This window comes from Oryza sativa, chromosome 6 (assembly GCF_034140825.1).
Source record: "Oryza sativa Japonica Group chromosome 6, ASM3414082v1".
Classification (NCBI taxonomy): domain Eukaryota; kingdom Viridiplantae; phylum Streptophyta; class Magnoliopsida; order Poales; family Poaceae; genus Oryza; species Oryza sativa.
This window is the reverse complement of record NC_089040.1, coordinates 24,075,112-24,099,083: the sequence shown is the minus strand read 5'-3', so window position 1 is coordinate 24,099,083 and position 23,972 is coordinate 24,075,112. Positions and strand designations below refer to the sequence as shown.

The window sequence follows — 23,972 nt, the reverse complement described above, 5'->3', positions numbered from 1 at the left end:
CACAACCACCAAGATCCACTACACAAAGAACAAAGAGGGATTTGAGAGAGGGAGAGAGAGCTCAAAGATCCAAAACACTTTAGCACCAAGCTCAACCCAAAGTGAATGTGAATGAATGAGTTGGGTAACCCTAGAAAAGGGTTAGGTGGGGGGTATTTATAGAAGCCCCTAAAATGTGGCCGTTGGGAGAGAATCTTTTCATCCCACCTCGGAAAGTCCGAGGTGACATCGGATAGTCCGATGTTTTTGACCCCCAAGCAGGCCAGAGACAGAGAACGAAATTCTGGAGGATTTCGGACAATCCGATCGATCGGAAAGTCCGATGTCATATCGGATATTCCGTTATTTTTGAACCAAGAATTTCATCCTCTCACAGAGACTCAAGTTCCATTGAATTTCGGAGTCTCTGGATCATCGGATACTCCGATCACATCGGATAGTCTGATTTAAAACTCACTCAAAAGGAATAAAAAGCAATTCAAAATAGAGAATGAAGTTCTGAGAAATTTCAGATAGTCCGACGTATCGGATAGTCCGACCTTATATCGGATAGTCCGATATTTTTTAGCCAACACTCAGACCGAAGACAGTGAGCAAAGTTCTGTGAAATTTCGGATAGTCTGAGCATCGGATAGTCTGATCAACATCCGATAGTCCGACAGACATAAAACAGGAACACTTCAAATAAATGATTTTGAGCACTAGTGTTCTACCAATTATATGCATGTGGCATCCCTCTTAATAGTACGGCATCCTAATACTCAAGAACACAAGATATACATGGATTAGAAGACAATTACCACAAAAGATGCCGCAATACTTATTGTGTTGACATCCACTCCTTTTTCATCCTTGCATACATCTCAACAAAAAGCATTAGTTACCCTCTAATTGTGTTGTCATTAACACCAAAATAAATGAGGGGTCCTAGATGCACTTTCAGTCGCCTGCCTGCCTACCGCCGCTTGTCTAGCTCCCGCCCCTGCAAACCGATGAAGGGAAGAGATAGATTGATGATGACATGTGGGCCCCACATGTCAGTGGGTCCCACAATATATTTTTTTTTCTTGTGAATGACAGATGGGTCCCACATATATTGGTTTAATTCGAATGCCACGTGGGACGAAGACCGGGTCAATTTTGCCACGTCAGCGCCACGTCAGCAAAACCACTCTCCAAAACCGCCAAGGGAGTCAAATTGCACCGGTTACAATAGTTGGGGGAGTCGTCCTACCCGGTTTTCCAGTTGAGGGGTACGAATTAGATTTTACCTATATTTAAGGGAGTCAAAGTGGACTTTTTCCAAACTCGTAGGTACCCTCCCCTTCTCTCATCTCTATTACGGTACGCTGTAGCTTAAAAGCGGTGTCGTACTCCTTTTAAGTCCACCGAAATTCCTGATCGAGTGCATTTTTCGTATAAAGGGTACCGTTTCTGACTGTACTATTTTTAAATTTTGTTTTTTTTCTAATTTCTTTCTAAATTGTATTAATATCGGCACTGAGTAGTTTAAATAATAAATATGGTCAATTATTAGCCGATCAAGCGTCGTTTCCGAAGAGAAGCCATTGATTCTGACCGTTTTCACCCATGCTTCCAACCTCCTCACACCACGTGCAGCACACCTACACATGTACTCCCTCCATTCGAAAATAAACGAATCTAGTACATACATCTGTTCAGATTCATAATATTTGGATGTGTTACATCCATTGCTATGTTAATTTTTATTGGGATGGAGGGAGTATAACATAGGTATAACGATTTTGCTATATATTTGTTGATAATATTTTTTTCTAAAAACTTGATAATGTAAATATAGCATAATCATAGTGTAATTATATTGTAACTTGTTGTAACTACAAATTAGTTTTAAACCGTTCGATTTGCTTTAAAATTTGTGCAATGGAGGTAGGAAAAAATCACAACCCACGCATATGTGAGGTGATTCGGTACAATTACCTCCGTTTTCACTGAATTTTCATGTCGCCTAAGGATTTTTAAAAGTTACGTATAAGTTAAACTATAGACTATAGTTATATGTAAGTCACACTGTAATTACATCACGATTATACTATAATTACATCTGTCAAATTTTTTAGTTAAAATTTGACAACAAATGTAGAGCTAATCCCTATATACATAGCCACCATATATATTCAATGTTTTATTTTCTAATCACATTTATAGTTTATCCCTACTTGCATGAGACTGGTCTATTACAATGTAAGATAATGTTATTTGTAGTATACTTATCCCCTCATCACACTTAGATGCGTTCTACAGATGGGCAAAGAGCTGAAAAGTCACTCTTTTTTCGCACAAACACATCCTAAACTACTGAACGAGGATTTTTTTAAGAAAATCTACATAAAAATTGTTTTAAAAATTACAGTAATCTACTTTTAAAATTTAAAATAACTATAAACATGTCCGTGCGTTGCAATTAGGGGTGGATGTCGAGCTGGCTCGGCTCGGTCTCGTTATCCTAACGAGCTAGAAACCTAGCTTGGCTCGGCTCGTCTGCAAGCTCGAGCTAGCTCGTTTAGCTCGCGAGCTTTGGGGACAATAGAGAAATTAGCCGGTGACCTCAGGGAGAAGCTCAACCTCACCGGCGCCGTGACCACGGGGAGAGCTTGCCGGCGACCACAGGGATGAGCTTGCTGGTGACCACGAGAGGAGCTCAACAGTGGATTGGACGAGCTCGACCTCGCCGGCACTGCAACCATGGGGAGGAGCTTGACGGTGAAGGAAACGAGCTCGAGATCGTCGGCGACCACGGGAAGAAGCTCGACGGTGGATGGGACGAGCTCGACCTCCGCCGGCACTTGGACCGTGAGGAGGAATGCTGGGGGCGAGCGGCGGCGTCGGGCGCAGCGGGCGGGCGGCGACGTCGAGCGCTGAGGCCGTCGGGCGCTGCAGGCGGGCGGCGACGTCGAGCGCTGGTTCCGTCGGGCGTTGCGGGCGGACGGCGACGTCGAGACTCGAGCGCTGGGGAGAGCGGCGCGAGCGGCTGGAGCATCCCACGCGAAACGCGACGCGAACGCGATGTTTGTGGCGGCGGAGCGATGGAGTGAGGAGAGAATAGATCAAAGACTCGAGAGACATCATCAGTATTAGGGTTTGCTCTAATCTGATGGGCCTACTGGGCTTGTGGGCTTTGTAGGGTGCCTGCTGCTGCTGGTTACAAAAGCTCGTTACGGCTCGCGAGCGTCTCGTTATCTCAGCGTCTCGTTATCTCTAATGAGCTGAAAGGCTAGCTCGGCTCGTTAGAAAAATAAAATGAGCCGAACCAAGTCAAGCCGAGCTTGTCACGAGTCGAGCAAGCTAACGAGTCATGAGCTTTTCGTCCACCCCTAGTTGCAATAGGTAAAGGCTATTTCAATCATATTATTATTAGTTTTTTAATGTAAAAAATAGTATATTGGATTTTTATTTTGATAGTATTGATATCTAATTTGAATTTTTTATGGGGATGATGGCCATATCCTATACATTGTTTTCTTATGATTTGGCAAGAATTCTAAAGGAAATAGGAGTCCGACTCTCGTCCCAAATTAACATGAAAGTTTTTTAAAAAGATTTCTTATATGACTTCTTACGTATTTTCAAAAGGTGAACAAACTTAAAAACTGACTCAAATACGAACAACGTATCAAAATATCAGCGAAAACATTTTCAACTTTTATAATAGTAGAGATTAATACTCCATTAATCATATGCTAGTTTTGCATATCTTTTCTTTTTCTCCTCTCAAACGTATGATAGGATATGGTGTACCCTGTTCTTTCTACTTGGTTACGTCAATTTCTTTTTTGATGGATGGAGTACAGCTCAATAATCCGTAGTTCCTCCAATTTCACCAGTTCGACTATCCACGCCATATCCTCTTCCAGTAAAAAAAAAAAAAACAATCTTCTTCCAGTAAAGCTGGGCGCAATGCTTTTTTCTTAAAAAAAAAAGAGAAAAAAAAAAGAAGTGGCTGATGCAAGTATGCAACCCAAGTCGCGAAACCGCGTGCTACTCTTGCTAAACGGTTTCAGCCCGGATTCCGTGGGCACCACCACCACTCGCCGGCAGATGCCGTCACCCATGGCAAAATCGTGTCGACATATATGACCTGGGCACCCCCACTTGCCGACAGATGGGCCCCACTCCACTGCGGGGCCCGCACCCTCGCATGCCCGCCTCACGATTGGCCGGCGGGTATAAAAGGCGGTGAAGTGAGTGGCGTGTGCGCTCTCTCTCTCTCTCTCTCCTACTGTAGGCCACCACCACCGCGACCGCACGAGTCAACCTCACGGCAGCCAAGCGTTTGGTTGGGGGGATCGGAGCGGCGGCGGCGGCGATGCAGTCGCTGCAGGACAAGGCGTCGGAGTGGAGCGGCGTGGCGGCGGGGGATGCGTTCGCCATCGACGATGGGAACGTCTTCGAGGCGCTGGGCGGCACCACGCAGCCGTTCGTCGACCTCTCCACCAACTTCTACACCAGGTCTCGCTTGCTTTCGCTCGCTCGCCGCCGATCTGGTTCGTTCTTCTTGCTCGCGATTTCGGGGGCTCTGATTCTTGGGGGAGTCAACAGGGTTTATGAGGACGAGGAGGAGTGGTTCCGGCAGATCTTCGCGGGGTCGAAGAAGGAGGACGCGATCCGGAACCAGTACGAGTTCTTGGTGCAGCGCATGGGCGGCCCGCAGCTCTTCTCCCAGAGGAGAGGTAACTAACTTGATTTCACTCTGCTTCTCTCTCCCACTCGAAAGCTCAGCTCGTACTTTTGCACATGTGGTGGCGATGCTCGGATGTCTCAACTCTCAAGAGGGACTGATGGTTGGGTGCATCAGCTAGTCGTTGGCTGTGGAGGAAAGAGTTGAGATATGAGGAAAATTATCGTTTTACTTGTTGAGAAAAGTTAACCCAGATTTAGTTACAAGCTAATAGCCAAGTTCCGCAACAATTCCACTAGTTACAAGCTAATAGCCAAGTTCCGCAACAATTCCGCAACATATTTTCTTGGGTACAGTTGGTAGAATTTAGCTCACTATGATTTACATTTCTTGTTCTCCTTTTACTTTAGTATCATTGCTTTTTCATAGTACTTGCCGTTGCCGGAGGTGAATCTCAGATTCAGTACAGTGATTTTTTTTTTTGAGCAAGAGAGCAGACCCTGTATAAAGATCTTCATTGTTCTGTAATCCAATTGTATACCAGCACTGATCAGTGATCACCAGTGAATTTTCTTCTGATCTCATTCTTTTACCACATCCATATGATCAGCAATTCAGCATTCAACAACATCTAGCTGGGAGCTCATAATGGTTTAGTGAGATGTTCACTCTTCAATTGGCTCTGCTGATTTATCACCAATCTGCCAGTTGATCTATATTGGCGCAAGAATTGTGTGATGATGCCCAATAATATGTGCTTGTACTTAGTGTTTCGCGTAACTTGCCCTTGAGTAAATTTTGGATGTGTTCTCTGATTTTCCTCTGTTACGAACCAATAGCAGCTAGATCACTCTGTCACTGTGCACATCAGCACATGTATCAAATACAACCGCCTGAATAACTTGTTGACCTAAAATCTGCCTATTTGATTTTTCTTTGTAGGACATCCTGCCCTGATAGCACGGCATCGACCATTCCCTGTTACCCACCAGGCTGCAGAGCGATGGCTGCACCATATGCAGCAAGCTGTGGATACTACTGACAGCATAGACGCTGCCACAAAAACCAAAATGATGTATTTTTTCAGGTCTGTGCTACAGCTGAATTCTTGCAAGCTTACACATTTTGTCCTAGGATCTTAATACTGCTCTCTTCCTCCAGGCACACTGCATACTTCCTTGTTGCCGGAAATGAGATGACAAGGCAAGGCCATGGAACTTCCTGCAAGTGCAAACATGGAGAAAGCAAACCAGCAGAATAACGATCGATTCATGCCTCTGGCCAGTAAGGCATCTGGATAATAAACGATTCGAGCCTTTAGCAGCCTATCCTGGTGTTATAGAAAAAAAAAACCATGGACGATGGAATTCAGACCATCTATTCATTCACAAAAACAGTTGAGCTAACTGTTGTAGGCTTACAGCCACTCTCGAACACGGAGCAACCCAAAATTGATAGAACCTGCCTCTGGAGGAAGTTGCAAACTTGCAATAGTTATATCATACTCTCTATATTGAACAACGGATGTGTTATTTTGCGTCTGGCTATAGGCTATAGCATGTGTCTACAGACAGGGGGGAGAGAGCAAGGTCCTCTGTTTGAAGAGTTTCTAGCAATTGAAGAGAAACTTTAGCTCCTTCAAACAGTACATATCATTATTTAGATTCTTAATAATTATGGAATCTAGAAAATAAACTAGGAACCAACATCTTTAGATCTCAGAAGCTTAAATTTCTTTAGAGACCAATCAGTTACTTCTCCGAACCTTAAATTTCTTCAAATAAGGTCTGAGAAGGGAAGCCTTGGCTGAAGTTTCTCTTATATAACCGCACTATCGTTGGTCCCACCCTCTTGTAGAGTTGTAGGCTTGCACATTAGTGCCTGACTGCCTGTAATAGCACTTATTATGATATAGGATGTGAACAACAATCATTATCACATTCGATGTGAACTTGGAAGCCTCGCATAACGTAACGGAGTCGGTTTGGGTGACATTGCCTAGCTATGTCACAACATGACATTGGGTAAATCTGGACCATCATAAACAAATCCAACGGATATGCCGCCTGGGCGCCTGGGTCCACCTGCAGGTGCAAAATAATACCCAATCCATCCATTCCAGCGCGTGACGGCATCCCAGATCCATCCATCGCGCACGCGCTTCGCCAGTTTGCCTCCCGTCACCGCGAGCCAGCTGGGAGACTCGCCGCCGCCGCCGTGACCGGAGACCGCCGCGAGTGGGGAGATGACCGGGCGAGCACCGCGCGAGGCGTCCGCGCTCGCCTCGCCCGCGTCCAGCCGTCGCCGCGAGCCAGCTGGGAGGCTCGCCGCCGCCGTGACCGGAGATCGACTCGCCACGCCCGCGTCCGGCTTTCTGGCCGGGGCCCTGTCGTCCCGCCGCGGCAAGGGAGGCGCCAGGCCGCCCTGCCCTGCCACCGCGACCGAGGGCGCGTGGAGGCGGCCGGGGAGGCGCTAGGCCGCCCTGCCCTGCCGCTGCGACCGGGGGCGCGTGAGGCGGCCGGCCACCGGGCCTGACGACGCGCTGGTGCAGGCAGGCGGCCTCCCAGCCCGAGCACGGCACATGGAGGAGGCTGTGTCGTTTGTGGAGAATGCTTCAAATTTTCCAGTGCCCGCAAGGTGTTTGTGGAAATGCCCCTGAGGCTGTGTGGTTCTCTATTGTGAAATGCAACCGTCAGGGCTACCGCTGGGAAGCCTGGTCCTGCCCTGCCTCCTGGGATGATACAGAGTCCTAATTGGAAGTGAATTGTTATTGTTGGCATTGTGAGATTGGGCAAATTGAATCTGTAATCTTGATTTTTGTCATCAAGGAAAAGGTGCCATCGGTAGCACTTAGGCAAATTGATTGAGATTGATTTGGATGTATGACTCATGATGCTGTAATTCTAAAGGTAGCTAACAAATTTTGAGATGTGTCATTGTGAAATCTTAAAGAGATATTGTGCAGCTAACAAATTTTTGAGATGTTGCCCAGGTCCATGGTTCTGGACTTATGTATTGTCTGGTTTATACTGGACATGATATATATACTCCCTCAATTTTTTAATAGATGACGCCGTTGACTTTTTCTCACATGTTTGACCATTCGTCTTATTTAAAAACTTTATGCAAATGTATAAGATATAAATCACACTTAAAGTACTATGAGTGATAAAACAACTCATAATAAAATAAATTATAATTACGTAAATTTTTTGAATAAGACGAATGGTTAAACATGTGAGAAAAAGTCAACGGCGTCATCTATTAAAAAACGGAGGTAGTATATACTATTTTCACGGCAAACCTAACCTACAAAGGGATTCACATTTTCACGGCAAGAATGGACGGTTTATAGCGCAAACTAGTGGAGACGGACAAACTAGAGTTAAAACTAGGGAAAATAAGAAGATATGAAATGAAAAGCACGATTCAATGGGTTAATTGTGTGTAAGATTATTTTTTGTTGCTAACAGAACTAGGCATGCTCTTATAAAGAAGTTGATTTTACAATATAGCAACACAGCCTCTCCACGTTTATCTAGGTCACTTAGGACTTGAAAAATATAGGACTCAACTAGATCTAGGGCAGAGGAGCAGCCTAGGATTGGGGATCTAGGAGACCGACGAGAGAAATTGATTTAGGTCTGGGCATAAAGGGATGGAAAAGAAGCTTAGAAGTGGTTGGGTTTGTAGGCTAAGGTCTCAACTCTCAAGTATTGATGTCTGGTGGTGATATTTTGAAACTTGAGTGTGGGAGAAATAATTGGAATGGACAGCGAAAAAGAATGTGCAAGCACACGCCTATTGAAAAGTTTGAAGTTTGAACCACCGTCAAATGGTTCGAGCCGGCTCGTTAGATCGAGCTGATGAGCTTTGAGAGAAGCTCGGGTCGATTTGAATACTTATCAAGCCGAGCCGAGCTTGAGCAACTCGTGACTTCTGAGTTTTCTTGACAGCCCTAGCTAAGAAAGTCTGTACCAGGCTCTACTTTGAACATGCCTAACAAAGGTAGCCTTGCATGTATAGCGAAACACATAGTCTAAGGAGGTAGCCTTGTATATATAGCCAAACACATTACTTTTTATAACGGAAATGAATTCGGCCTCTATATCCACTATACACGGCTAAATATGGAGAAACACGTAAGAAACTCGAAGTTTATATTCTGATAAACTGAAGCTAATTACAATATAACATACTCACTCATATCAGAAGGCAGCTATAGCCGAGCAGCCAGCCGGCATTGCCTCCCATTTTGTTCGTACTTATCATCACAACTCACAAGTTCTGCTACTAGCGACAGGCATGCAAGCCCCCTCCTCGCTGACTCTCTCCAGTTACTTAATTACTACTATCTGATTACCCCATATGTGCTATTCCTTTCATTAATTACTTGTATACGCGAAGTAGTGGCGAACGCGATCGATCGGGCCAGAAGCCAATCAGCCATGCATCACGGCTGTGCGACTCGCTTATTCGTGATCGCCCGCAGCACGGGGCACACGATTGGTACCAGCCGCAGCGCGGGGCACGCGGTCGACACCGGCAGCCGCACGAGGAACGCGGTCGACGGTAGCAGCCGCAGCACGCGGCACGCGGTCGACACCGGCGGCCGCAGCGCGAGGAACGCGGTCGACACCGGCAGCCGCACGGGGAACTCGGTCGAGCCAGCCCGAACCCGGATCATTGGGCTGGAAAGGGTCGCTTGGATCCACCAACATCTCTGCAAAAATGAAAAAATGAAGACAAAATCAGGGTATTGCACAATCAGGTGCATGGAAGCGAACTCAGCAAGGACGAAGAAGAAGGAGAAATCACCGGCGGTGCTGGTGATCACCGCGTAGGCGACGAGCAGCGCCGCCAACTGCAGGAGCGCCAGGGAACGGGCAGATCGAGCGAAGGACGCCATTGCGCGCGGTACTGATCACCAGCTGGGTCGATCGATCGGCAGCTCGAAGTGTTGAGTCGTTAGTCGTTACACACACAGCTTATATATTCTGCTGGCTTTCTTGCTGCATGTTCGATGGTGTTCAGGGGTGGCCGTATTTATAGGCATATCTGCTCGCCACTGTTACTCGATCGTCTCTCTCCATGCAAACTGGGCCCGAGAGTCTAAATCTAAGGGCATCTGGATACTAAATTTCCAATGTCTTTTGGCTTTCTACCTTGACAATTGCTTTATTAGTCAAGGGAGTGGATCTTATTAAGCTCTTGACAGCATGTGTGCTTATCTTTTTGTATATATACGATCTAAATAATTACGTATGAAGAGTTCTGGAAAAATACACTTCTTTTTTTTAATCGCGCCTTAGTACAACAAAAATTTACGGGATTTCTGTCAGAAATCTGATTTTGGGCCACCGGGTCCATGCTAAGATTTGTGCTGACTCCTTCTCCTTCTCCTTAAGTTCCACCGGTGGCCCAACCAACAAGGTTTAGCTGTGCGAGGCAGAAGACCGGCGGCGGCGGTGAGCGGTGGACACGAGCAAGCGGCGCAGCCGGCTTCGGAGATAGGGGCAAGGTAAACAAGGGAGAGGAAGAGGCCGAGTGGGCGGGCCTAGCAGGTGCCGTTCGCGCCATTAGGCGCCGACCAGGGTTGGAGGTGGGGTGGGCATCACCAGTGAGCTCGCTTCTTCCCATTTTGCCAAGCAATGTGTGGGAGAAAAAGGGGTTGAGAGTATACAGTTACTATTAATGCTTGAATCTCGATACAGTTCTAGCCATGTAAAAAGTCTCTCAAATCTAAGGGTTTTTTTTGTCAAATGTGCAACGAACATACATGTACACCTTATTCTTACAACTGAGAGAATGACTGATATATCTTGAGATTGATAAAGTTAACATAAACATCTTGGTATTAACTAGTACGTAGGTTATCACTAAAAGAATAATTTGTCACACATACCAGCACCCGTGTTTCATACCACCAAAATAATAATTAGCCACACGTATGACATATCAGCACACATTTCTCTTTACAAAAATAGGAAAAATTACAAAAATCACCTTAGAAATCACTTGAAATTTGACATTTTACCTTGTAAGTTAGTTTGCTGCGAATGCCTACCCCCTACTTAGTTCTGTTGTTAAAACCACCCCCAATGTACATGTGCTTAACCAAATCATTACGTTTTCATAAACTGTGAGGTGTCAATATGGTTTATACCAAAATCAAATATTTCTAGGAGTATAGTCTTGATATTTTTTTTTGAGAGTACTCAAATAGAATTTTTGATGAGTGCTTAAGCGTTGTTGCACTGAGTTTCGCTATATGACGAAAAAAATAAAGAATAAGTCTAATACAAGCATTTGGACAAGGATGACTCGGCTAGCTTAGCTTGGGTGGCTCTACATTAGTGATAACATGCTGATTCGGTTAAGCTCATATGTATTAGGGTGGTTTAATTTTTATATTAAAACCGACTAAAGATTGAGCATTTCGAATAAAATGATTTATCAAGTGAAATGTCAAATTTTAACTGACTTATGAGGTGGATTTTATAATTTTTCATATAAAATTTAAGGTTAAATTTGATCCACACGTGAAAAAAATCTATCCACTTATAAAATGAGGGCGGACCTTTCCCCTATTTAATCAAAACAAATAAGTAGAAAGCATGGCATGCTTTGTGTATATGCACTTTCTTTTGGACCCAAACACTTGTGCGTGTGAGCTTTTTCAAAACAGATAAGTAGCAAAGTACATCATGCCGTCGTTGGATGCAGGTTTTTCGAAACAACGGCACGGGTAAAGGGTTTGGCCGAGTAGCAAAACTGGAAGATCGATGCGTAGGTGCGTTATGCGTATGACGGGATTACACGACACGGCCGCCTCCAGCCCTCCTGCCTCGCCGCGACGACCTTGCGGACCCACCGGAGGTATGAATTTTTTCATTTTTAATTTTTTTTAAAATATTTACAGAAATAATCTATTGTCGCAAAAATTTTAAAAAGTAGACCCTGCCGCTCTAGTGGAGAGCGGCAAGCTGACGTGGCAGACGACGGCTCGACGGCGTCACTTGTGCATTTTGCGCTTTGGTCCTTGCCGTCCTTACAGGCGTAATGCATTTTGCCCAGCTGGAAAGAAGCATTTGGCTGGTTTTTTTCATCGGCAAAGGACCTAGATGCAAAAAAAACCAAATCAAATGCTTCTTTCCAGCTCTGTTGATATGGCCCTTCCCGGGTTGTCTTTTTTGCATGGAGGCCCCTTGCCGCCCTGGCAGTGGGCGGCAAGGGTGTTAATGCAAAAAATTCAACTTTTTCAATCGGCCGTCACCGCCCGTCGAGTTGCCGTCTGCCACATCAGCTTGCCGCCCTCCACTAGGGCGGCAGGGTCTATTTTTGTAAATTTTTCCAACGATAGATTATTTAATTAAATATTTTAAAAGAAAATTTTAAAAATGAAAAAAATTCCCGGAGGTATCGGCCGGCGGGTGTACTGTCCGGGGGGTTTGCGGAGATATGGTTACGAGCCTACGACGCAGGAGCCGGGGGATCGAGGCTGATGGCCCTTTGTTGGTACGGGCAGGGTGATGGGCCAGGCGCACGCGCACACAATGAATAAGTTTATTTTAGGTCTCTTAACTTGACAGCAAGTTTGATTTTCGTCCTTAAACCGAAATAGCAGATACAACGATTCCTTAGCTGCCAAAACCGGTGCAACATATGTCACAGGGCAGTGTAGCGGGTAATTTTGTCTGATGTGGTAATTTGACTGAGTCAACCATGCTTTTCAGCATGGGCCCCACATGTTAGGTCCTCTTCACCTATCTCTCTCTTCATCTCTTTATTTCTCTCCTTCTCCTCTCTTTGTTTCTCGCTGTAGTTTTTGTCGCGGTGGTGGCTGGAACAGGGAGTTGGCATGGGAGCAGACGCTGCATGCGGCGCGCGAGGCCATAGGGTGCGAATAGCGGCAACCAACAACAGCATGGAGAAAGTCGTCAACGTCGGCAGAGGATGAGGGATGAGGATCGGCAATGGCTTTTGTGACCCAACCAACTGGTCAGGGGAGCGAGACACCATCGCCACGCGTGTTCGTTCCTCTTGTGTATTCTTCAAGTCCTCGGAGCGCTAGCAGGTGTTCTGGCTAGAAATCCAGCCGACGTTCCTCCTCTGGCTAGACCTGGAGGTATAGCCGGTCGCACCAGTTGAGGATCTGCCTGTTGGTGTCGATGTGGTCGATGCGGTAGACCTCAGGAAGGAACCTCTCACCGCCGCCACGTCGGCGTCGACCATGTTGCTGTACATCACCTTCTCCTTCGGCGATAGGTGGAAGAACTCCCTCGTTGCGGTGAGGATCTTGTCCAGGAACGGCTCCGCATGATGTGGCCGGTCACTGCGAAGAGCCCCCACAACTTGATCGCTAATAGAAGCTTGGCCACCTCGTCGACGTCCCCACTCTCGGGCAGTCGGCTCATGCCTTTGGTGGGGATGGCAGCGAGCTCCTGCTGTGCTGCCTGCACGGCGCCGACCATAGGGCGCGGGAGTGTGCGGCGATGACTGGCGGCAGTGTGGAGGAAGGCGTTGGCATTGGCGGCGGCGGAGGGACAGGGATTTGAAGAGGGCGGAGGAGACACCGAGCCGTGACGTCCGTTTTCCCCTTATGCACTTTGAGCGATAGCCGTAGCCTCGCGTCGCACAATGAGACCTGAACCGATCCCTCCTCGTGATCTCCCCCTTCCGCTCACTCACCACCATCGCGGGAGAAGCTACTTCATTACGCATGGCAGCGTGCCCCGCCACGAGCACGTACGCGCGCTGCACCTACCCACCTTCTGTTATCGCATTAGGGTGACGGATCGATATTGGAGGGTCACACTTTATGTGGGATATATACCACACCTTTAACAAAGCAAGGTGTGGCAAAACTTAAGGGATGTTTGGTTGAGTACTTTAAATTACCAGAGCATGACATAAGTTTTCAGCTAACTTATGTAATACGTGGTTAGCAATATCAGAACAACAGTTTAGCTAGCTTGAGCTACTCTTTTTTACCTCAATGGCATGTGGAACTTACATGATGGAGAAAGCATCTTGTGATAAGTATGGCTATGAACCAAACAACCACCTGAATCAGTTAAACATGTACCAAACTTAAGATGCGATAATACTAATCAAGTTGTGGGAGCCAACCAAAATAGCCCCTTTTGCCACCGACCAATTCAAACAACCCAGCCACTTTGTACACTGACAGTTTGACACCACCTTGATGCCTACTTGCCTAGTACTATTTTTATTTTTTGTGTTGGTTTGTGTCTTGGTAGTGCCTCATTTGCAAAGAAATGGTATGCTTTTTCTCCTATCTCAGTAATTCTCTTTGCCACATCTAATTTGATACTATGTGATAGGCCATTAATTACCATAATCACTATCAGCATTGGAAGAGTACACTGCTCTTAGCATTGACAACACCAGTCTTTTATTTCCTTTTTAGACCGCATAGTTACACGCTCACACCTGTTCTATTCCAGCTAATGAAACACAAGCACACGGGACGGGCATTATTCGTTTTTAATTAGTAATAACACAATAGTGTGCTGTAGCTAGCGTTGTACCCCGCTCAAGAGAGCTAGCGCCCGGCCGTTCGCCGCACGTACAATATGCGTATGTAATCTCTGGTGTGCGTACGTTTTTATCACACGCACGTACTTAATTAGCCATATGCATATATAATTAAGTGGCATCATGACGGCCGGCCGGCCGGCATGAACAGTCATCATCAATTCATCACGGAGGCGGGATCTGTTTGTTCTGCGGTGGCGGCAGCGGCGGCGACGGTGGCGCCGGCGGCGTCTGACGGTACGGCAAAGGTCGCGGAAAGGGGTAGGGACGTAATCGGCCTGGGCCGGTGCGGCAAGGCCCGTCGTTGCACACAACATGGCGGGGGCCGGGAAAGGGAAAATCGAAGTCGGGATCATCCATGCTGCCGCCGCGTCGGTAGTAGCCAGCAGCCTGCAGGTCAGCTGGACGGACGAGAGGACAGGGAAAATTAAACGTCCAGTAGTACGCTGTTGTTAGTATGATACTGATGCAAATTAAAGTCAAAATGAGCTGAGAGAGGGGGTTAGGGGAAGGAAGAAGCTAGGTAGCTGACCCTCTTGGGCGCCGTGGCAGACGTGGACGGAGCAGCCGATGATCACCGCGGAGACGACGACAAGCAGCGCCGCGAGGAGACGGGTACGTTCGGTGAAGGTCGCCATGAATGCAAGCACAAAACACAACCAGCAAAGGAAACGGCCAAGACAGGTATAGTACCAACTTCCCTTACTCTGTAATTAGCTGCTCGCAGTCGCAGCTGATCGAGATGTTATGACAACTCTTAGAACCAAGTCGGTATTTATAGACAGCTCGATCGAGGAGGAGAGAAAAGGCCAGATAGATTGGCTCCTCCATTTAACTTTACATAGTATCTTTTATTTGAGCATATACTACTTAAAAAAATAGGTTTTCCGGCAGCCAAAATATGTTTTCATAGGAGGCTGACACAACCGCCAGCGACCTAAAACCAGTAAAAATCGATGATTTTTGCTAGCGGTTACGGTCCGCTTGCGAGCCCCTAAGACGACCGATTGCAAAATTCGATTTTCGCATGCAGCACTACTAGGAGGACCACCAGCAAAAAGGTTATTTTTCCAATAAAAAGTTAATCAATATTAAGAGAAGAGAAGCTATTGCATATTCAAATCCACATCTAGAGATCCAAATTCAAATCCTCATCAGATCCATATTCAAATCCATATCCAAATAGCACTACATAGATTTTTCACTCCATTTTCAATTTGCAAACAACAATAACAGATGCAAATGAAATAGCATCGCCGTCACCCGTCGCCGTGCTGTTCATCATTGTCGTTGCACCGACGGTGGTCGTCATAGGTGGAGTGGGAAAGGGAGGACTTAGCTCAGCAAGATCTGGAATCGCGTTGAACAAGCCGAGCCGAGCAACGCTGCCCTCTCCTAGTCTCTTTCCTCCATCGCCGATGAGAAGGAGGAGTGGTCGTCGCCGTCACAACGTCTATCGCTGCCATGGACGAGCTCCCCTCGCCAACACCATGGACAAGGATCCACTGTCGGAGCCTCATCGAAGCCACCCACGCCATGGGACCTGTCACCTCCACCGGATCTATGCCTGAGGTCACTGCCACCACTGCTTCCATGGCTTGTCGTCATCTTCGCCACCGCCTCCTCCCCTTCCGCTGCTGGATCTGTGGCATCCAGGCACCGTCACCACCGAATATGCCGCCATAAGATCCGTGGCTTGCCATCGCTGTTGCCACCAGCCTCGTCCCTTCTCGTCACATGATCCGCCGCCACCCGCCTCCCGTTGCCATCGCCATCGCTGCCGTGGCATCATCACCATCGTGTGGCACGCAGGCACGGTGGAGGTGGGGAAGTTGAAGGGAGGAGGGAGCTGAGGAGACGGAGGATTTAGTGGGTGGCATGGATAGTGGGCCATAGGGCTGTGCGATTTTAATGCCAGCGAAACATCAATTTTCGTTGGCGGATACTTAAGAAGTCTGCTTCAAAAAATAGAGTTTTTTTTACAGACCTCCTAAGCATTCGTCGGTGAAAATTGGTTTTTTGCTGGTGGTTCATGACCTAAAATCCTTCAATACATTTTTACAAGTGTTTATTTCATTAACCCGTCAATAAAAATAAAAGGGTGACACCATGAAAAAAATCGTTTTTAGTAGTGATAATAATGCTATGGAGTGTCTAGTCTATTTCTATATATTTGTATCACCCACACAATCGTCACTTCTCTTTTGGGTTTTAGTGCGGTTGCTCTTTTGGGTATATACATGGAGAAATCTATATGCATGGTAGTGCCGGTGCTGCTCGCTTTCTCCAGTTAGTCAAGGCTGCCCACAACCATGCCGTGCATAGAACGGAAAAATTTGGAGGCACGAAGATATGGGGTCAGGTCAACTAGTGCGCTACTACCTAGCTCGCTCCACCGATGACCCAATGGCACACCACGCACGCTCGCAACGCACGTCGTTCGGTTCGGTCCGCTCCGTTCTCTTGCCGATGCACACCGGTGTGAAAAAAAGAGAGTCAGAAATGGTCGCAAAACACCTTTAACCATTTCCATATCCTAGAAAATGGGATCGAAATTAATGATAAAACCAAAAACGAATACGGAACTATATACAAGACGGATTGAAAAGTGATAATTCATGGCATGACTATATAATGTAATCACAGAAATTTAAGTCTATAAGTTATAACATGTAAATTACAAACTATATATCTCTCTCCTTTAGCAGCTATGTTCTCAAAATGGATGATCCAACTATGGGTCAAATATGTACAATAGATATTGAGCTATTTATAGATAATGAGGTATTTAGAAATACGGTCATTTATGTAGCTAGGACTTTAATTTCTCGGTTCGGGTCGATATATTCTAATTTGTTGCTAAAATCGTTGCCTATCTTGACATATCAGCTTTGGCTAAGGCTGCATTGCTTGATCACTTGGTTTGATCTGGTACATCCATCACATTTGTATAGATCTATCGGCTAAATAAGTTTTTCCTATTATATCCTATTGTATACCGTCTCGGTTAGATCCGATCTATTAGATTGTTGCTAATAAGTTTACTTCTACTAAGTCGATAGGTTTTTATGCAATATTCATCGGAGTTCTAGCCGCATTATTCTAAGCTTTAGTTATCATATTATCGATTCATTAGCTGATGTACATTTTAATCTACCTACGTCGGACCTCCAGCCAACATATGCTTAAACCTTCAGACCTGCATCTACCACTATATCAGTATTGGTCAATTGGTTCAATGTTTTGATTATTCCTATCATCCTTGTTAGTTGCAGGATTGAACTAACGGGCACACCCTGAACCGATTTTTAGAAATTGCACTAGAGTTCGGCGGATCTCTCAGACCTTCGTGTGTTGGACAAAATTTTGTGGCAACATATTTTGGCACGCCCAATGGAACCATTATATTCAAGCCAACGTGTTGAAGAAAAAGCCGATGCTAACAACATGATCCCAGTCACAATAGAGAATTTGAAGGAGGAACTGAGGCAATAGGTGGAGCAGTCCGTGGCTGATTTTCAAAATCTTTGTCTAGAGTCGGTCAGCATGATGCAACAAGGACCACTTAAGAAGCCATAATTTCCAAGGCCAGTTCTGATCGGTAAACCAAGCCAAGATGAGCTCGCTAATCCGCAGAAGTTTTTTCAAGATTTGGTTCATGAAGGCATGAAGCTATGCATCTTGCATCAATCGGTCAATCTGAAGTGTTGACGCTGATGGATTTAGTCAAGCAAACAGTAAATGAATGAATTGCTCAAGATCACTAGTTTGTCTTCCAAAAAAGACGATGGCAAACTTTGATATACAGATCGATGTCAATGTCAATGTTGATGCCAATGATGATAGGAGTGCCTCAAATATCTTAAGGACATTCAACTTGAGAGGGGGGGGGGGGCACCACAATGAGATTCCTCCTGGAAATCATCAAACAACCGATAGAGGGCACTGGTACCAAGTACCAACATGGTGAAATTCTTTATCAGTATCAACCACTAAGAGATCGGAACATGCAAGGAACAACTCCTCATCGGTATAATATGGACAATACAAGAGATGATATGTGTGCAAGAAGATAGCTGAAGTGATGAGGTAATAGTTTGGGCTTAAGCCCAAAGAGCAAACTTTTATGTATCGACGGCCATTCCTGAGTGGTTTAATAAGGTTCCACTACCTCACCGATAGAGGGCCCTAAATTTCTCACCGATACACGCTCCATGTGGTGAAGCATCAGATGAAGAAGTTTTGCAAGTTAGATTTTTTTTTCATTATCATTATCTGGATGGACTTTCACATAGTTTTCATCATTACCTCCAAATTCTATCAAGATGGGCCGATCAAGAAAAACTATCCAACCTGTATTTACCACACTATATCAGTACTAGCCAATTGGTTCATTGGTTCAATTATTCCTATCATCCTTATTAGTTGTAGAATCAAACTAACTGACACGCACTGAACCCGACTTTTAGAACCTGCATTAGAATTAAGTAGATCTCTCAGTCCTTCATGTGTTAGACAAAAATTTTTTGGCAACAGCTAGTCATGTATAACTTCCTTGAATTTTAAATCTTCAAAATCGTTTGGCATGCGCTTTTCTATGGATATACCATAACATTGAGGTGTTTCTATCATCAGGTATACTCCCTTAGTTTTATGAACGATTGTGTTGAGTTTTTATACACATTTAACATCTTTTAGAAATTATATAATAATTATTTATTTGTTGTGACTTTATTAACTATCATTAAATATACTTATAAGCACGACTTACAATTTTTTATAGTTGCATAATTTTTTTAAATAAAATGAATGATCAAGTGTTTATCTAACATTAACTGTGTCGACTATCAACAACCGGAGGGAGTACGTGTGAACCTGGACCAACACAATATCGACAATTAACACAGCGGCACTTTATTTGTTTGAAACCAGTCACACACACTCACGCACCCACCTATCCGTTTTATTCCTGCTAATGAACACTAGCACATGGAAGACGGAAGAACGGTATATATGATCCATATAGCTAGTAACAAGTATACGTTCTAGTACCTGCGAGAGATCAACGTATATACGTACGTACGTACATACGTGCCCTCGACATATATAGATACATACATACGTATACGCGTATACTATTCCGTCCCATACAAAGCCAATTTCTAACTACGAACCTCGACACATGTGTGTTCAGATTCATAGTTACAATTGAACTCTTTTTGGGATGGAGGGGTAGCTTATAGGGTGCATTGGGTCGCGTGAGGTCGTCGTCGCGGCGGCCGGCCATGCTCGATCACGGCGGCGGGGTGTCCCCATTCTGCGGTGGCGGCAGCGGCGGCGTGGGATGGTAGGGGAGAGGTCGGAAGCAGGGATAGCGTCCGCGTCCATAGCCGGGGGCGGGGAGATCAGGCCTGATGGGTATTAGGCCACCGCCGTGGCCGGGGATCAGGGGATCGTAGCAGGGTCCCCGAGGCCCGTAGCCGCCCTCACCACCGCCACCGGGAACGTAGACGTCGTCGTCTTTGGGACGGTGATCAGCTGGCGCTGGATCAGGACGGGAAAATGCTCCTGCATCAACGCGCGCATGCATCCAAGCGTTAGACCACACAGGCACACATACACTGGACACTGATCAAAATAAAGTACTCCCTCCCTCCGTTTCAGGTTATAAAACGTTTAGACTTTAGTCAAAGTCAAACTGTTTTAAGTTTGATCAAATTTATAAAAAAAAATAGTAACATTTTTAAGCTCAAATTTGTAAAAAAAAAGTAACATTTTTAAGCTAAGACAAATTTATTATAAAAATATATTTAATTATTGATTTGATAAAATTAATTTAGTATTATAAGTATTATTATATTTGTCTATAAACTTAGTTAAACTTAAAATAGTTTTGACCAAAGTTAAAACGCCTTATATACTGAAACCTGAAAATGGAGGGAGTAGTAGCAAGTGAAGTCAAAATGAAAAAGCTGATCTGACCCTCGCGGGCGCCATGGCAGACGTCGACGGAGCAGGCCATGATCACCGCGGAGACGACGACGACGAGCGTGGCCAGGAGACTGGTACGTCCAGTGAAGGTCGCCATGCGTGCAACCACAGCCGAGAAAACGACCGACTGGTCGATCACGCGGATGCTGTGATGACAACTCTTGGATGGAGCCAAGCCGGGTTTTATAGAAGTCTCGGTGAGCTGAGATTAATTGGGCCCCTCGATTTGATCACCTTTATTTTTTAGCCTAACATAGTAATATTGCTCTGGTCTATTCTATGCTCATCGCTCACAGAATTCTCACTTGTTTTTGGTTTTAGTGACTTTTCTCGTAAATATACTCACGCTTGATCGTTAATTGTGACGTACATGGAGGAGGAATCTATCTATAGGCATGGTAGTGCCGTTGCTGTTCTGCTCACTTTCTCCGGTTAGTCAAGGTTAAGTTGGCCACAATCACGCCGCCGCGCAAGAACTGAAAAATCAAGAGGCCCGGCATAAATATATCAATTTTAATGGATCATGTCGTGTCACTCTCCTCTCGATCGATCAGCTCGCACGCACCGATGGAGACATGGAGTCAACTGGTGCGCTAGCTTAGCTCTACCAATCGAATCGCCCACTAGCACACACCACCAGGCACCAACGCTAGTTCTCATATCGCCCCGATCGATCGATCCGCTTCCGGTGTAGTACGCGCGAGCACGCGGGATCGATTCATCGATATTCGATACGACTGCGCCGATCGATGGGCGCGTCATGCGTCTCGTCGGCTGGTCACGAGTCATCAGCAAAGCCGTGCAAAACCGCGCTCGCGTATACGGCTCACGCGCGGCGCGCGCGCGGGTCCTCCGCTTCGTAATCGCGCGGATACGTCTCACGGGCTCGTGGCCCCTGCCAGCGATGAAGCATGCAACGGAGGATGGAAGCTGTAGGCCGCAGCGCTAGCCCACCTGTTGGCACTGGTGGGCTGGGTGCTGATCCCCAAAACCGAAACGAATAAGTTCATCCGAGATCCCTTAACTTGTAAATGAATCCGATTTTCATACTTCAACCAGAAAACCATATACAAAAGTCCCATAAATGTCAAAACCAGTGCAGATGAGGTCCCTCGGTGGTTTTGGCTGACGTGGCGCATACGTGGCTAATTTGAATTGGTCTTCATCTGATATGGCATTGACGTAACGCTTACGTGGCAATTTGACCCGGACAAATAGTAAACTTCGTGGGACCCACATGTCAGTTACACACATGAATTAATTATAAAAATGTTGGGTCCCACATGGGTCCCACGAGTCATTCTCAGCCCCTTTCTTCCTCCTCTCTTCCCATCTCCCTCTCCTCAACTCTCTCTCCCCTCTCCCATCCCCAATGCTTCTGAGCGCCCGCCGCCGGCGCCGACGCAGCTCCCGCCGACGCAGCCGGAGTACGCCCATCTGCGCCGACTGCCTCGCGTTCTCCCTCGAGGCTGACCCCTTCTGCCGGGAGCCCGACCCGTCGGCCGAGTCGTAGTGCGGGAGGTGGAAGAGTCCACCATGGCGCAGACGTAGGTGGGCACGAGACCAGCGTCGGCGTCGGCCTGCATCACCTCGAGCAGCTTCGCCGGGTCAAGGCCGTAGTCTGTCTCCGCTCCAGTGGGGATCGCCCGGATGTTGGCTGGATCGAATATAACATGTTCGTGTGGCTCAAAGGTCAAGCACGTGAATAGTGTAGTGATGCTAAATGTTACTTCTACTCATAAAGCATTTACCGAAGCAACTCTAGGTGAGGCCCTTTATCGTTTCAACTATTCTATATATATAATCTCTAAATAATCATCTAAGAGATATCATACTCGTTTCTACCGTTGTACATGGTATGAGTAAAAAAGGAGAAAACTTGGTGAGAATTGAAGAGAAATACAGATGCATTTTTTCCTATCGCATGTATTCACCTTTAGTAAGAGAGAAGAATCAGCATGTCGCAGTGATAGATCCAGGAAGAAATAATAGGAGGGTCTCCAGTGATAGATCCGGGAATAAATAATAGGAAGGTCCGAAGAAACTAAAACAAATCTAAAGCCCTCCTCCCTCTATGTATGGCAGAAAAAATATGTGAAGGCTTTGTGAAGGCTTCAATGTTCCTCACGCCCCCCAAAAGCGGATTGTGGAAAATCTCTCTCGCAGCTCCAGTCCAAGCCCCTCTACCGTCTATGGCGTTCTCACCGGAGCTGAGATGGAAGCATGTGGAAAAATTGATGATTATACTTTAGTTACAAATGAGGATGCTTATAGATAGGATATTTGTACATTGGTTCTTGTAAAATGGATGGTCTATAGTAACTTATTAATAAAGTTCCTTTCGAGGGAGGGGCGGAGACAGGAGTAGGGCAATTAGGGCTGTAGCCCTACTCCTGAGTCTAAATATTCATTAGAATTGTACTTTAAAACTTCGTAAAATACTCCATCTATAATTGAATAAATTTATAATTGAATAAATTATAGATGTTTTAACTTTAGTCAAGATCTAGAAAAAGTAGTAATATTTACAACACCAGCATAATTTCATTAAATCTATAATTGAATAAATTTTTATAATATATTTTTATTGGGTTAAAAATATTACTACTTTTTCATTAAATCTATAATTGAATAAATTTTCATAATATATTTGTCTTGGGTTAAAAATATTACTACTTTTTCTATAAAGTTAGTCAAAAACTTAGAGTAGTTTGACTTTGACAAAAATTAAAGTGTTTTATGACCTAAAATGAAGGGGGTAGAAAATTAAAGGAAAAGCTATGTAAATTACATTAGTTGAGGCCTAAGAATCCTGATTCCGCCACTCTTTGGAGGGATCGATTCATCCCATGTGTGCCTGCGTGCATCGTCAGTTATTCTATGGACAGAGAGAGCGTACATACTCTTTATATAAGTACAAAACGGTCTGACAATTGCATCAATTACAAAAGGAGAAATACGTGTTGGAGTTCTCTTAATAAAGGAATAAGTAATACTCCACCCAACAAATTAATAACCTGCATGTTTGTGTGCAGAAATAAGGGGAAATTGATTGTGCTGTATGCACGGACCTTAGGCAGATCATATCAGATTACATGGGGCGATCCTTCATTAGGTGGGTAACATCGAGAGGCCTTTTTCCAGCAACTAGGTAGCCCGTGCAAAATACGCGGGTATACGTCGTACGCTAAGTTTGAGACACTAAAACTAATATATTAACCGGAGAACGTCTACCCCGATTTCTTCGTAAATGATTTTTGTTAGCATTAGTTGCTTTTATAATTTTTAACATATTAGCTTTATATTATATCATATTTAAGTAATATCTATATGCAGTTATTTATAATCTTATTCATCATTTGAAAAGAAGGTAGACTTATTTTCTTTAGAAAATATTTCAACGAAAGTAAAAGTAAGTGCAAAGCAAAAGTAGTGTGTTTTTCTTTTTTTATTGCATATATATTATCATGGTTTATTAGAGGATGAATTTGGTGGGACATGAAGCTCCACTAAATTTTATATAGCCTAATACGATTTATGTAGTTTGAGAGATAATCCATCTATAAACATTTCATGTAGAGTGGGCAAGAGGTTCTACGCAACCTAACGTGAATATAATTGAACAATAATATTTTTGAAATGTGATGTACCATGAATGCACGCTTGTTTTCCTTATATAAGATAGATCTAATGATTAAAAATAATGATTTCACTGGTTTAAAAGGCATAGGAGTATTCCAAAAATGTAGCTTAAAAATTA

The 23,972-nt window shown here is 45.0% G+C and overlaps 2 protein-coding genes, 1 long non-coding RNA gene and 1 other non-coding gene across 4 annotated transcripts; 1 reads left to right on the top strand and 3 right to left on the bottom strand.

Moving 5' to 3' along the window:
- Window positions 1–4,236: 4,236 nt before the first annotated feature.
- LOC4341418 (group 2 truncated hemoglobin 3-2) lies at window positions 4,237–6,181 on the top strand. The gene is made up of 4 exons (XM_015785480.3): window positions 4,237–4,491; window positions 4,582–4,712; window positions 5,603–5,747; window positions 5,822–6,181. The coding sequence occupies exons 1-4, from the start codon at window positions 4,349–4,351 to the stop codon at window positions 5,919–5,921; spliced, it is 519 nt and encodes a 172-aa protein (XP_015640966.1). The 5' UTR covers window positions 4,237–4,348; the 3' UTR covers window positions 5,922–6,181.
- A 2,623-nt stretch (window positions 6,182–8,804) lies between these two features.
- LOC136356816 (uncharacterized) lies at window positions 8,805–10,412 on the bottom strand. Its single transcript, XR_010741827.1, has 2 exons — window positions 9,479–10,412; window positions 8,805–9,383 (listed from the first exon to the last, which is right to left on the bottom strand). It is a non-coding gene; the product is annotated as an uncharacterized lncRNA (long non-coding RNA).
- Window positions 10,413–14,055: 3,643 nt separating this feature from the next.
- On the bottom strand, window positions 14,056–15,032 carry LOC4341417 (uncharacterized). Its single transcript, XR_010741826.1, has 2 exons — window positions 14,754–15,032; window positions 14,056–14,622 (listed from the first exon to the last, which is right to left on the bottom strand). It is a non-coding gene; the product is annotated as an uncharacterized protein (transcript).
- Window positions 15,033–19,112: 4,080 nt separating this feature from the next.
- On the bottom strand, window positions 19,113–20,562 carry LOC4341416 (uncharacterized). The gene is made up of 2 exons (XM_015786258.3): window positions 20,204–20,562; window positions 19,113–19,789 (listed from the first exon to the last, which is right to left on the bottom strand). The coding sequence occupies exons 1-2, from the start codon at window positions 20,307–20,309 to the stop codon at window positions 19,515–19,517; spliced, it is 381 nt and encodes a 126-aa protein (XP_015641744.1). The 5' UTR covers window positions 20,310–20,562; the 3' UTR covers window positions 19,113–19,514.
- Between the last annotated feature and the right edge of the window lie 3,410 nt (window positions 20,563–23,972).

Bases quoted from the DNA above. Each gene is read 5' to 3' on its own strand.
- LOC4341418 (XM_015785480.3), top strand. From the start codon at position 4,349: ATGCAGTCGCTGCAGGACAAGGCGTCGGAGTGGAGCGGCGTGGCGGCG. The intron at 4,492-4,581 runs GTCTCGCTTGCT...GGGAGTCAACAG, and splicing joins TCCACCAACTTCTACACCAG to GGTTTATGAGGACGAGGAGG. The intron at 5,748-5,821 runs GTCTGTGCTACA...CTCTTCCTCCAG, and splicing joins AAAATGATGTATTTTTTCAG to GCACACTGCATACTTCCTTG.
- LOC4341416 (XM_015786258.3), bottom strand. From the start codon at position 20,309: ATGGCGACCTTCACTGGACGTACCAGTCTCCTGGCCACGCTCGTCGTC. The intron at 19,790-20,203 runs GTCAGATCAGCT...GCGTTGATGCAG, and splicing joins CTGCCATGGCGCCCGCGAGG to GAGCATTTTCCCGTCCTGAT.